Genomic DNA, 14565 nt, shown 5'->3' with positions numbered 1-14565 from the left:
GTTATATATAGATCATGTCATCAGAGCTTGAATTATTAAGACAGCGCATTAGCGAGCTTGAGATTAAGAACACCAAGCTTGAGGCTGAGAAGGCTGAACTTTTAAAGCAGGTTATGGAGAAAGATGCTAAGCGTGATGCTGAGAATACTGAACTCAAATCTAAAGTCGGGGAGCTTGAGGCCAGACTCTTGATGTTGGAACATGGGGTTACTGAAGCAACTGAACGGTTGGAGAACGATAAGGAAACGATGGCAGAGGTATCAGCTGTTGATGTACCCGACTCCGTAATAGACCAGCAAAATGATACCAACACCGAGTCAATGGAAGAGCTACCTGAGATACCAGATAAGGTAATGGATGATTTTATTCTTGAAGAATCTATCAACATGCCTGATTCAGTTATAGCTGATGGATGTTTACCTGTAGTAAACTACGACCCCGCTCAGCCCAAACAGTGTAAGCCCCCACACATCGAAGAGGTGACCACTAAAGTGAATCCAGATCAAGGGAGGTCGTTAGAGGATAGGAAAACGGATGTTTTCTTGGACGAGGTGCATAAGAAAAAGGTTAGTGATGAGATTAGGCAGAGGAAGCGGGAGAAAAAGCTTGAAGAACATAATTTGTTACCAGAGGCAACTTCCCAGAAGAAATCAGATTCAGAGCAAACGGCTATCAATCGGAAGGGATTGCAAAGTAGCCAGACCCCCTATAATCAAATAGTAGAGCGAGACTTGAGGGAAGAACTATCCTCTTACAGTAAAGGCAGTGGTGGTAAGATTAATAAGGCGTTCGATATTCGGATTCCCGATCTCTCTTTAGAGGCAGTTCTTACGGGGTCTAGTGAAGTTACGGCGCAAAATATAGTTGATCTGTTTAGGATAGCAATCAAAGTTAGACAAAAGGAGATTTTATGCTGGTATTGCTTCTATAAAGCATACGAAAATCGAGTCAGGGATATCAAGTCCGTAAAAAATATCAATGAGCAATCGGCAAGGACATTGGTATACAGCGAGATCAAAGCCCTTCTCCCCGATATTACTGATGTAAACTTGCGCCAGAAAAAATTTAGAGCTAAAAGAATTTACTTGCTATTTACAGGCATAGGAATAGATAAAATCCAAGTAGTTACTTCTAGCGCAAGTGCGGTTTCGGGTTTGTCTGATAACCAGATCGAGGGTATTATAAATGATTTTCCAAAAAAGGCTGATGAGATGGTCGGCGTTACAAATTGTAACGCGCACGTGACTGAATCTTCTGAGGTAAGCGTCCCAACCATACCTAATCTTTCAACCCATGTCTCTAATTCTTCTGATAATTCCAAGGAAGAGGCGTGGTTTGATGAAGATATGTTTTTCAATGAGGCGAATCCCACTAAAGTGAACATCACCACTTCAGACGATGATGACTCCAATTCTAGCGATTCTGAAGAAGAGATACCGGATGATGATGGATATGATGGATATGGCGGATATAATGTATATGGTGAGCGTGATAGAGGTTGTTATTATCGTAACGGAAGATATGAAAGGAAAGTCTCACCAATGATGAGTCCCATTATCTCTCCGGTAACCGCCTAAGAGAATTATTGGATGAATTGCATATTCACATAGACTGAATTATATTTCTTTTTTTCGAATCACGTGGGTGGCTTAGATATAGTGCACAGTAAAACGTCATCTGCAGAATATTCTATGCGCAGTAGTACGTCACCAGCATCCGCAGTCGTTATTTTTAGAGGATCTATTAATAACCCCGGCCAAGAGCAATATTTTTGTGTTGACATACTGATGAACTTTCCCCAGCGCCAAGCCGAAAGAAGTTCTGGTATGTTCTATCTCACTCATTACGCAGTTCTGAATTACTAATAAAAAATAACACATCCTGATTTACATGCTGATCGTAAGACAGGGCGTCGTTAAAAAGAAATTCAAAAATGGAAATAGAGCCGATTAGAATCAATGATTTACAGATCCTCGGATAAACGGTATATTTTTATTATCCTACTGACGTTAGCGCATTCAAATTACGTGTATAGGTTAATCACACATTAATCCGTTTTTGAATAGGAATTAGTTATACATGTGCGATTCGTCATCTACAGATCTCGATCCATTTCATTTTATATTCCTTTTTTGTGATTACAATGGAAATAGGGGTTGAACTCAAAGAAAGATGCGCCACATGCACCACATGCGATCTTCTGTTTTGCAAGAGATCTTGGAAATAAACGGAAAATTTTGAGACACGGCATTGCTCCATTAGTGTTACATTAAGTTGTCATAGAACCGTAATTCGTCGGATTTACTTTTAAGCGCTATTATTACAATTCAGGGAGAGACATTTGTTCGGGATCCAGGCTGTGGCTTTAGGTGAAAAAAAATATAATTATGAAAAAAATGTAATAATGACAAGTACGCATAATAAAGCAACGTAATTTTTTATTTGATCTATTTAAATCGGGTTAAATTCTCTTTTCGCGCGTAGTAGGCATACAGTATAAAATAAACCTTTTTCCCAGCGCATTTACGCAAGAGATTGCATATTAAAAAAAGTATATCTAAAAAACTTGATCCACCAATAAAATCTCTTAATAAAATTACTGCGCCTAATCATGTCCAGTTTATCATTGCTCAACTCTTCGGGAGTCATGCCTTTTTTGACCTTAACCGCTGTTTTTTTGTTCATTGGTCCAGTGTTAATCATGGGGATCGCTACCATGTGGTCAAACCTCAAACAAAAAATTTCCGATGGACTTTCTGCACGTGTCACTAGAATCGTCAATGATCTTGATACAAAAAATAATACACCGGAAATCGAAAACATCTTCAGTAAACTCACTGCGGAAATTAATACTAAAATCACCAATGAACTTTCCACTCGCCTTTCTGAAGTTAATTCTTCCTTCACTGCGGAGCTTGTGAGAAACAACAATGAACTTAATAAGAAACTTACCGGAGAAATCGCTAAAATCAATTCACGTGATGCTGGCTACTTCTCTGAGGCGCAGAACATTTTATCGATGATCAACGATATTGAAGAAGACTGCCGTAATGATTTTGGCAAAATTTCATCTGAATTCAATTCGGTCAGGGCCTCTATTGAAGCTCTCCGAAATGAAATGATCCAACGTTATGCAATTGCCCAAAGACTTCAGATCGAATTTGATCAGTTGAGTGAGAACCAATCCGAGGCTTCGAATCGATCACGTGGAAGCGCTAATTCTTCATCCGGTAATTCATCCGGTTCATCCAATTCATCTCTTGTGGAAAATAGGAACCGTTTTAAGAGAGTTTTTGACTCGGAAAAGGAAGTGGGGGAGACTAATGACTATGCGCTTGAAACTGTGAGACGTGAAATTCGACATCTTACCGGGGAAAAGATTGGAAAGAGTACTGTAGAAAATTTTTATTATGGTAGAGGGGATCCAAAATTTAGCACAGTGATGTCAATTATGAGATGGGTAGATAGTAAAGAATTTAGTGGTAGTTTAGATAATAATGCGGAGTAGCGGGGAAGGAACTGCCACTATATTGGGTTAGGGCTCGGCTAATTCCTCCCTTGAAACAACCTGCTACTCCATTTACTTTATTTTACTTTCCTGCCGACTCTCTCATTTATTTCTAATATAATAAAGATTTCACTTTGAATTTTTTAAACATGTGTGCATGTTTTATGCGTATATACATTCTCAAATATAAATTTTGTATTCGCTTATCAAGCAAAGAAATAACTTGATGTTGTAAATTGTTTAGAATCCCTATTTAATAAATATGTATTGGGAAATAAGTTGTGCAAAATATATGATTTATTTTATGATCTATTACATTTTATGATTTAAAATGAAAGTAATATATACATTGTAGCTTGCAATAATAATAATTATTCTTCATCTAGTGTGATAATGCGGTATAGTCCTATGCGTCCAAATATTTAAAGTTTTAAAAATTTTTTTAATCTTCTTTCTTCCTGGCGCAATTTCGGCGACTCACTACCCACGACCTCACTAAAGCCAAAATCAATGAAAAAGTAATGGCGACTCTTTGGTTCATATAGAATATTTTTCTCTGAGATATCATTGTGTAGTACGCCACAATTATGTATTGACTTTAACTGATTGACTATTAACTTTTTTTCCTCTTTAGTGAGTCTTTCCGGATCAACGTGATGGGCGCCCTCAATTAATTGTAATGCTAACGCAAAAAGATATCCGTCATAAATGTAACCGTTGTAGAACAAACGTGGAATATCACGACCTAATATCAATATTGCAATAGACAAGTTAATATTATCCAAAAATATTATGAATGAAAAAAAAATTGTACCTTGACATTCTTTTAAAATGGAATATATATGAGCTTCATGCTTTAGCGTTTTCATCTCCTCTTGCTTCTTATATGCATCACAAGTCTTCCATGCTACATCTTGATTATCATAATATCCAGAAAAAACTTTTCCAAATGATCCGCCACCTATGTACTTATCTACAGTAGTGATTCCCTTGGATGAACTCGCAATTGGTTTACTACTGCTTTTTGATGTTCTCTTCCTCTTCCCTAAACCAGCATAATCATCACCATAATCATCAGAGCCATCAGAATCGTCATCAGGGTCGTAATCTGGGTCGTCATAATCATCAGGATCATCGTAACTAGAGTCATCATCATCATCATCATCATTAGATGAATAACTGTCAAGAACTACATGTCCCAATCTATTACCAACATTATCATTAATTGCAAGTTGGCTGATATAGTAAACGCATTCGCGTAAAGTCGGATTAGTATCAGTGGGTTGAACAACACGGGAAATATAAAGGGTGGTTGGATTTGTTTCTTCTCGCTTGAGAAAATATGTATCGCTATAATTTGATAAAATTCCATAATGGAGGCCATTACAGGCCATTTCACCAAATATCTGCGATAGGATACGTTTCTTGAATCTAAAATTTGGATCGAATCTTTGGTCTCCAAATCTTGGATTCATTATTCCACGCCGGGCGTTATATCGATAAATTTGCCAGAAATTATAACCGCGTAAATCAAGATTGTGACGCGTTTTCATTTCCACCGGCATCTTGGCCACTGTGTAATTATTAGTGCATAAAACATGGTCAGAAGCACCCAAGAATCCGGCAGGTGTATCAACAAATGCTCCTTGTGGTATTAATAATGCTTCGACAGGCGCTAAAACATTATCTCGTAAACGAGTTTTTGCATCGCCTTCGACTCTGAGAGGTACTGCGCTTGTGAAACCAGTGGGGAATGGTCCTCCTGGAAAGGGAAAAGTCGTACCAGCACGTCTGACAGCTCGAAAGAATCCGGTCCATTCCCTCACGTTGTTTGGAAACCGTGGGTAAGCAGGTATTGTTGAAGTTGTATTAAGTGTATTTTGCGGGATCCATTGACAAACTGGAACGGCTTGACCTAGTAATTGACCTGCTGTTTGAGCCATAATAGAAGACTATTAGAAGAGCAAGAAGAAAACTATCGTCCTTTTATGAAAAAATAATCATCATATATATAAATCATTAACTTTTTGATTCAAATTCCGAATCTGATAAAATCATAAAATCACATTGCCGTCATACAATAGACCCTGTGCGACAGAAAAGTTTCACAACTAAGCCACAGACGATTATCCACATAATAATTAGATGAATAAAATTATATTCGAAAAAAATAATAACGAATCGCAAAAGCATTTAAATATTTGAGTTTACTCAATAAGACCTAATTCTCGAAGATGTTCAGGAATAACTACATATGGGTCTTCGTAATACCAAACATATCTTAAAACAATCGAATTCTTCTCGCAAAGTTCTTTTTTGAGCTGATCACGCATCAACTGTTTCTCGAACTCTTCCAGGTCTTTGTGAAAGTATTTTACGTGTTGCTCATGCTGTTTACCTTGTACTTCTATAGCAAATCCATACTGTGGATAATAGATGTCGAGTTCTAGTCCTCGAGGATGTTCAGGTATTTTCAAGAAATCTGGTCGGCGGATGCTGGAAGGTAGGCCAAGAATGTTAGTTATGACTTCGCGACACAGATTTTCATGCTTATTTAAGCAATATGGACACCAAGATTTAACATGCTTAATACTATTAAAACTAGCAAACCATTTATGACCTTTATTACACATCCATTGCATCGGAACACAGAGATTTATATATTCTGTAGAAAGACACATACCTCCTCTACTGTGAGCGATTTCCTTAGCTTCCGAAAGACCACAGGGAAAATTACCAGCACATTGTGAGCACCATCTTCCCATATTTTTTATTCGATAAAGAGTTGTAGACCATTCATGACCTTTGGCACATCTCCAAAGCATTTGAGTATTTGCATTAACATATTCTGTAGAAAGACACTTACCACCTCGTTCTTGTGCAATACTATTTGCTATATCAATAGGTTGATGTGTAACATGATCGTGTCTTTGTACCGGGATAGGTTTTTTATCTGGTATAACATGTTTTCGACCTAGTATACTGCACCTTCGACACCAAGTTCCCTTAAGAATATCTTTTGCCGAAGCCTTCCACTTATGTCCTTCTTTACACTGCCATTCAAGAGGATCCCGTCTATTAACATACTCAGTTGTAAGGCAAAAGCCTCCTTTCTTTTCTGCAAACTTCTTCATATCTTCGATTGTTCGAGTACGACGATTTTCAACTGCGCACCGTGGGCACCATGTATTTTCATTCTTCACACTACTAAGTCTTGCAGACCACAAATGATCCTTAGCACATTTCCAAAACATTGGCATCTGACAATTGATATAACTTTCAGAGATGCATTCACCTCCTCTACTACGTGCAATTTCTTTAGCAATATTTAAAGTTAATTTTGCCATTAATGTTTTATACTAAATTTTCAAAAGGTTGGGCGTCATTCCTCCCTTTAAACGAGATCTACTCCAATGTCTTTTATTACTTTCATTTTTACTTAGCCGGCCGGCTCTTTCTCACATATTACTTTACAAAAATATAATAAAGATTGTACTTTGAGTTTTTTAAACATGTTTCATGTTTTATGCTTTAGCGCCTTCGGTCAAGTGATATTGATATTTATTTTTTTATTAATTACATTTGCTTTCGTATTCTACTGCATCGCACTTACAGTCATGAAAAAATACAAAATTTACTAAACTAATATAGCTATTTACAGATATGAAAAAATCCCGCTTTAATACAGAATAGCAAACTATAAAATCACTCTCGATCCGGCTCATTATAATTAATATAAATATTAATCGTTTCAGCGCTCTGAAAAAATGAGGGCGTCACGGGTCTGGAACCAGAAGAAGGTGGTCTTGATATAGAGGGTGATGTTGGACGCGATCTATTAGGAGATCGAGGAATTCTTGATGGTTGTCTTCTACTCGGCGTGTTAGGTGATGATGATGGCGTTACTGTATTGGGATGCTGTTGTGCTCCTAGAAATAATAAACATTTTTTAGTGTATCTTTCGTAAAAAAATATCACAATAAAGGCACAGTGTAAATACCTGGATCCTTCTTTATAAGCCTTAGTCGTCTATATATACCAAATATATCACACTTGCGATGATTAATACAAGTATATAGCGTTGGGAAAAAAATCGGCCGGACATTGTCCACTTACAGGCCAGGCAAAATCTAGTCTGCCAACAATTATCATTTACTCACATAATAAGCTCGAGTTAGGGAAAGGAATTTCTTATTACAGGCTTCTCCGGTAAAATAATTCGTGTTATTATTTTCGTTAAGCTTGTTTGACACGTTTTTTAGGACAAATTTCATCTCAAAATTATGTATACATATTGCTTTACCGATAAAACTCATCCTATACCGGCAACAAATAGGGTGCAAGACAACGTACTTTTTTAGCAATCAAATGGGCCGGGCATGTCACACCTCCGATTTTTTAACCAGCTGACCACCAAACCAGGCTTTCGAACATTACTCAAAAGTTACTTGAAAGTGACAAGGAAGTGCCTAAAACTGAATCACATGATTAGTGCAGTAAGGCACAGTAAAATTTTTGTTTAATTTTGGCCAACACTATTCCATGATTTCAGCCAGATCTTTAGACATAATAATTCTGCATCCAAGCTGGTGAACTAATAGGAACCTCTCTGGCATCCTGGCAGTTCCTCACTAGTTCCATGACAGCTCCAGGATACTACCAAGTCATTACCATGGTGCTAGCTTGGATCCTCCAAATCACATGTCCTAAAGATCGGCCAAAATTATGGTATAGTGCCGGCCGAAATTAACCACGAATTTACTGCGCCACCCGGCACTATATTTTTTTTACCACATTTTGGTATCTAGAAAGGCAACCAAATAGGCGCAAAGGGAAAGCACTCCAATATAGAATCCAGCACCCAACCAGGTGCAAGAGGTCAGCATCCTCAACATAAAACCAGATATCCAAACAGCTACAGAGGGCCAACAACTCCATTGTAGAATTTAGCATGTAAACGACTCAGAAACAAGAAGAAAAGCGTGGTATTTAGATTATATAGTGGTATGATAGTTAGGTTAAATGGTGGGTGGTAATTAGATTATATGATGGTAAAAAAAATACAGATAACAAGAAAGATTTAAAAGGATAGCTAGAGTATAAAAAAGATACCTGATACGCGAAAATAAATAGATTATATGATGGTAATTAGATTATATTATTTAGATTATATGGTGGTAATTAGATTATATTATTTAGATCATATGGTGGTACGCAGATTATATGGTGATATTTAGATCATATGGTGATATCCAGATTATATGGTGGTATTTAGATCATATGGTGGTAATATAATCTAGGGCAAGTGGAATACCACCATATAATGGTGGTATCCGACTCCATCATTTGTCACCGATCACGTGGGATGAAATAAACATGTGTTTCTCTGGCTACTCAAGTTGATCGTCAGCCAATAAAATCACAAATTTAGTTTTATCTTTTTGTTCCAAACTCACAACGGATCTCATTTCCTAGTATGGAGTGTCATTCATTAAGGGTTTGATGACAAAATAACTAACGAATCAAATTTCATTTTACCATCTTAACATTTCAGTAATTGTGTTTCCTAAAATAAATAAAAAAAATTTGATCAACGTTACATGGGAAAGCACAATTTACTAATTAGACCAGATAAAAAAAATAATTTATAATTAAAATGCATTGATTATATTAAATTTCTATTGTTCTTATCTATATATAGTATGAATATTATATATAGAGAGACGCAATGCATAGTACTTGAATTTCATATTAAAACGTATGAGCTTCTAGTAATTCTCTCAAAATTTTAAAAAATTCTTCGAGTTTTATAAAGAACGTTTTTTGTATTTTAATCAATTAATTTAAATAGTATCAATGAGTAAGCTGGGCGAACGTGACTTTTCATGGCATTTTAGAATTCAAATTAGAAGATTCTGTAAAGAATTCTGAATTTAGATGCACCGAATAATTTTAAATAGGAGATTTTAGGAGATTAGCAAATGAACTGCATAAATGTGGCGCAGTATTTACGACTTCCGTTGTTTTAGTCTTATATACATCATTTCAAATTAAAGTAAAGATGATAAGAGTCCGTAATTATCTCCATATAAATTATCTTTATACAACAAAATTTTAATTAACAAGTAGAATTTATCTATAATTGAAGATAAAACAAATGATTTTTTTCACGATTAAACTTAAAATTTATTACTGACGATCACTCGGGGTTATTAATAGAATGATTGTGTTTCACAATTTGGTACAATCTTCAAACAAAGGAAATAAATGAAATTTATATAAATAGCAAGTTCAATATAATACATGTATTTTTTTTTATGTATTGTATAAAAAAAAATATACAACGAGATAATAAATTGATAAAATGAATATTAATAAACTTATAAGAATATTCTTTTTATTGATAATTTCATCAATTGAAATTGGTCAATCATTAGTCCCAGTTGAACGTCATGGACATAGCGCAGTTCTTGTAGATAAAAAATTATATTTTTTTGGAGGAGAGTCGGTTTTTGGTAAACTAAAAAATTCAATACATTTGGACCAAATATTATATATTGATTTATCAAAGCCATTTAATACCGCAAATCCACCATTTGAAGAAGTAATAAATGCACCAATGCCATTTGGAAGTTCATATGCAACAGCATTTCTTAGTCCTCAAAAAAAAAACATAATTTATTTATTTGGAGGAATTATGTGGGATGTAAATGCTAATGTAGATAAATTTAAATCGATTTTATATTCGTATAATGTAGAAACTAATGAATGGATCCCACCAGCAACAACTGGAATTGCGCCTGAGAAAAGAAGAGAAATAAATGGTGTCATTAATAATGAAACTGGAAAATTTTATGCTTTTAGTGGATTGGATACAAATGCTCAAAATGTTGTAACAACGTTTAATGATATGAATATACTTGATATTAATTCTTTAACCTGGTCAAAAGGTTCTATAACAAACGCTCCACTTCCTCGTGTGGACTATACCGCTACTTTATTATCTAATGGAATTATTGTTTTCATTGGTGGAAGAGAAACCAATAATTTAGTTAGTGTTGACATAAATCAGGTAAATAAATATTGCATACTTCTTATTATTTAAGGATAAATTAATTAATTACAATAAATTTTAAATTTAGCTTCCTCTTTATGACACGAAAGTTGACAGATGGTCAACAATGGTAAATTAGATATTTTATTTAAGAAGATTATTTTTTTTAGATTCATTAATTCTTCTTTTTTAGACGGCACGAGGGGTTACTTTGGAAAACCGTAATTCGCATTCTGCAATTCTAAGTAAATATTGAATTTAATAGTACAAATTTATAAAAGTAACAATTGCTAATAATAAGGTATTTTTTTTTTTTTACTTATTTTAATAGCATCAGATGAAAAAATAATTGTTTTTGGTGGAAATAAAGATGATATTGCTACACCAGTTCTAAATCCACTTGCTGTGTTAAATACAAAAGTAGTCCCATATGAATGGTCAGTTCCAACACCAGCTCCTCCTTTACCTTTAACAACTAATTTACATTCTGCTACATTAGTTGAAAATTATATGTTTATAAATTTTGGTAAACTAATTAATTCATATTCAGTTTTTTTTTTAAGAAGCAAACTGAATACTTATTTATAATTTATTATTAGGTCAAGTACATCCAAAAAATGATTCTCTATTACAGAAACCATTTTTTTATATTCTTGACGTAAGAAATTTTACATGGGTAGAAAAATTCGAACCTGAACAACTATCACAATCACCAAATGGTACTACTACTGTAAATACTTCGTCAACTAATTCGCCTGGTTTAGGTGTGACAACCCCTGATAATGGTAAACAAATCGGTATTATTATTGGAGCTGTTGGTATTAGTGTCGGTGTTATCGCAGTTGCTGGACTTTTAGGTTATAAATATTATAAAAAACAAAAATATACGCGTGCTATACCTACTGCTGGGAGTCCAATCCTATAAAAAATTTTTATCTGAATATTTCCATGATTATTTATCCATGGCTTTCGTAAAAATTTCGTGAAAACGATACACCCACGGAAAAAACATGGAAATATAAAACACGGATCAACATTTTTTTACAGGGCAACTATTTAACCAAAAATTATAAAACAAATATTTAATTTAAAGATTTTATACCAAATAATAGAAGAATATTCTTTCTCATTTTCATTTATAAGAAATTACCATTTATTACATTAATTAATATAGTTTGTAAAAATGTGGTATATCACTCAATAATAATATATACATATATATGATTATTTTTCAAATTTATACCAATAAATCACCTGATAGACTATCACTTGACTAAATAATGATTTAACATTCGCTAGTTTCTCGCCTACATAGATAATTTTGTGTATTATTAGAAAATAAGTATGCTTTAATAAAACAAGTAAAATAAAAAATTTATATAGTCACAATAGACAATACCTAGGAATATTTATAAAAGTATTTTAAGACTATACCGAAAAGTGGTAGCCGGATTATTTAATTATTCCTGAAACATCGTATTTCTTACTATAATATCATTTACTCGTTTTCTCTAATGACTTAAAATTTGAACGAGCATTTTTTAACCATGAATGTCGTTTTGGCTTATTACGTGACTCTTTTTTTAAATAAAGCGGAAAATTCTAATCTGACGACTACTATCCGAAACCCAGTAAAAAGTCCTGTACTGAATTCATATTAGGTTTGTATTAAATTTATACATGAGCCCGTTTGGTACGAAAAATTGGACCATAAATGGGATTAAATTAAAATAAATATGGCCAAATTTTATACCGAATGGGCTCATTTCATAATTGGCCTATATTTGGTACAAGAACTTTTTACTGGGAAATCAGATCTTTTTTTCTGTATTTCCGTTTTTCTATAAAATAAGAAAAAGTGTCAACATGACGTCAGAATTGTCAAAATAATACGAGTCTACTGTAATAATAACGTATTACTTTTGAACCATGGGAAAATCGCAGGACTTGGATTGAAATATAGAAATAATTTATTATTATTTTTTTATTTATTTATTTTTTACTAGAATTGTATTTGCGCAAGGTACTATAAGAAATATCAGAGTTGTTATAATATTAGTCATAACTCACATTGCGGCGGATTTATGAAATTTGGCAAAAACCCTGCTGCGCCCTCGGGAATTAAAATTGACTTACAGAAACATTAAGCTTTTTTCCTAAAAAATGTCAAATATGACGCACCTTTAACACTGGAAAAATTGGTTAGATGCAAGATTTGGGGTACAAAAAAATTTTTTAGGGCTCATTTTTGACTGTTCACTAATAAATTTGGGAAATTTGGTGACTAAAAGACTGTCAAATATTTATTTAATTTGACATGACGGACAAATTTAGGGTATTTCATAAATCCTCCGTGATGATGAGTCAATGAGTCAATTTCATTGGCATACATATTATATATAATTAATTAATCACAGTTACTTACTTATGTGAAAAAGCACTACTCACATATTATATAAATACATCTCAAAAAAAAAAACTATATAAAATACCCTTCATCTTGTAAATATTTTTTTTTTAAAAAATATTTCACTTTTACTTTACAATTAATTTTCCAAATTTTATAACAAAATTATACATTTTTTTTTTACAATATTCTGATAATTCATTTTTAGCTATTAGCAGATACAATCAATGATTCTAGTATATTAAGGTATTATTTTATCATTAAAATGTTGTGAACTTTGAAAGGCAATATCCAAGTGCTTCTTTCTTATCAATTACTGATAAGTTCTTAAAGGGGCTTAGCATGTACTTGATTGGAGTATGATCTAGATGCCATCTGTTGAGGAGAAACAAACTTTTTCAACAGTCTTTTGACATCTTTTTCATGTCAATTATTTGTTTCATTAAGAACTTTCTTGAATTTAGAGAACTGGAAACACATTGTGGCCACAGTTTGCTGTCTTAGTTTATGGGGACAGCTACTGTGAACATCCTTCTCTGTTTTTAGGAATTTAATATGATTACAAATCTTTGAGTGCAAGGCTTTGCTGCAAAACCTCAAGAAAACTAACAGTTGTACATCACAGAGATGCTGCAACCTTTGTTTTCTGAAGGGCGTCTTTATATATTTTAGATTAAGCAAAATGTTCCGTTACCATGCCAATCCAATCATTCTTATTTTTGGTTCAATAGTCTGTTTTTATTTAGATCAACTGCACATGATACTTAAGATTTTGCAAAGTCCTCAGTATTGTCTCCTGCATTATCATAATGAATCATGGAAATTTTCATTTGGAAATTGCAATAATATCAATAATATCAATGAAATTTAGTCCAAAGTTTTATTCCTCTTTTTTTTATTATATTATTAAAAATTGTATTTTTAATCCAAAAAAAATTATATTATGATTATTAAAACTTTACAGAAACTTCAAGATCGTAGCGAAGGCTTAATGCGCAGTAACTGCATATATGTAATTTCTTTACGATTACATAATGTGGTCACTATGTATTTATAACGCAGTTACTGCGCATTAAGCCTTCGCTACGATCTTGAAGTTTCTGTAAAGAAATACAATTATCACGTAGATCATAACATATTTATCCATTTTGGTTTTTTCAAAATTTTACTTTTAGAAGTTCATAGCGTACTAACGAAGAACTGATTACAAACTTTAATAAATTTGTGTACAATTTTTAAAGTCATATAATATTGAACTTGCTATAAAAAAAAACATCTTGTCCCACGAAGTACTTTCAATTTTTACATAAGTGTAATCCCATATCAGATATTATCAATATTACTATTATTGTATTTCGGCTTAAAAAAAAGTGTATATCAAACTATTGTTAGTAAAACCAAATTACCAAATCCTATTGCTCCGTACGTAACATGCCTTGGTTAAAATACCACTTGATTATAGGGTAATTCAAATCTGACAATATATTAAATTAAGTGATCAAAAGATTTTGAATAATATCTTTTAAATAACTAAAAAAGATTTAACGCGTCAATACCGTAGGAATACTAGAAACCCATGTTTACAGCATTATAAAA

The 14565-nt window shown here is 33.4% G+C and overlaps 4 protein-coding genes across 4 annotated transcripts; 2 read left to right on the top strand and 2 right to left on the bottom strand.

Annotated features, from left to right (window-relative positions):
• Positions 1 to 113: 113 nt before the first annotated feature.
• OCT59_023204 (uncharacterized protein) lies at positions 114 to 1577 on the top strand (the record flags this gene model as incomplete). Its single annotated transcript, XM_025324514.2, has 1 exon — positions 114 to 1577. The coding sequence occupies one exon, from the start codon at positions 114 to 116 to the stop codon at positions 1575 to 1577; it is 1464 nt and encodes a 487-aa protein (XP_025185754.2).
• Positions 1578 to 3781: 2204 nt separating this feature from the next.
• On the bottom strand, positions 3782 to 5515 carry OCT59_023203 (uncharacterized protein). The gene is made up of 2 exons (XM_066146195.1): positions 4323 to 5515; positions 3782 to 4253 (listed from the first exon to the last, which is right to left on the bottom strand). The coding sequence occupies exons 1-2, from the start codon at positions 5449 to 5451 to the stop codon at positions 3931 to 3933; spliced, it is 1452 nt and encodes a 483-aa protein (XP_066006620.1). The 5' UTR covers positions 5452 to 5515; the 3' UTR covers positions 3782 to 3930.
• A 1698-nt stretch (positions 5516 to 7213) lies between these two features.
• OCT59_023202 (uncharacterized protein) lies at positions 7214 to 7660 on the bottom strand (the record flags this gene model as incomplete). The annotated part of the gene is made up of 3 exons (XM_066150605.1): positions 7214 to 7437; positions 7509 to 7518; positions 7625 to 7660. 3 exons carry the CDS (start codon positions 7658 to 7660, stop codon positions 7214 to 7216), a joined length of 270 nt encoding a protein of 89 aa, XP_066006619.1.
• A 2212-nt stretch (positions 7661 to 9872) lies between these two features.
• OCT59_023201 (uncharacterized protein) lies at positions 9873 to 11955 on the top strand (the record flags this gene model as incomplete). Its single annotated transcript, XM_066150604.1, has 5 exons — positions 9873 to 10580; positions 10651 to 10692; positions 10756 to 10807; positions 10894 to 11088; positions 11162 to 11955. 5 exons carry the CDS (start codon positions 9873 to 9875, stop codon positions 11485 to 11487), a joined length of 1323 nt encoding a protein of 440 aa, XP_066006618.1. The 3' UTR covers positions 11488 to 11955.
• Positions 11956 to 14565: the final 2610 nt, after the last annotated feature.

This window comes from Rhizophagus irregularis, chromosome 32, assembly GCF_026210795.1.
Source record: "Rhizophagus irregularis chromosome 32, complete sequence".
Classification (NCBI taxonomy): domain Eukaryota; kingdom Fungi; phylum Glomeromycota; class Glomeromycetes; order Glomerales; family Glomeraceae; genus Rhizophagus; species Rhizophagus irregularis.
The sequence above is the reverse complement of the archived record's forward strand: the minus strand, read 5'-3'. Positions and strand labels throughout refer to the sequence as shown.

What these genes read in the sequence shown, in the direction of transcription:
- OCT59_023203 (XM_066146195.1), bottom strand. Translation starts at nt 5,451, where the DNA reads ATGGCTCAAACAGCAGGTCAATTACTAGGTCAAGCCGTTCCAGTTTGT. An exon ending in CATTTTAAAAGAATGTCAAG is followed by an intron (nt 4,254 to 4,322) that starts GTACAATTTTTT and finishes TATTGATATTAG; the next exon opens with GTCGTGATATTCCACGTTTG.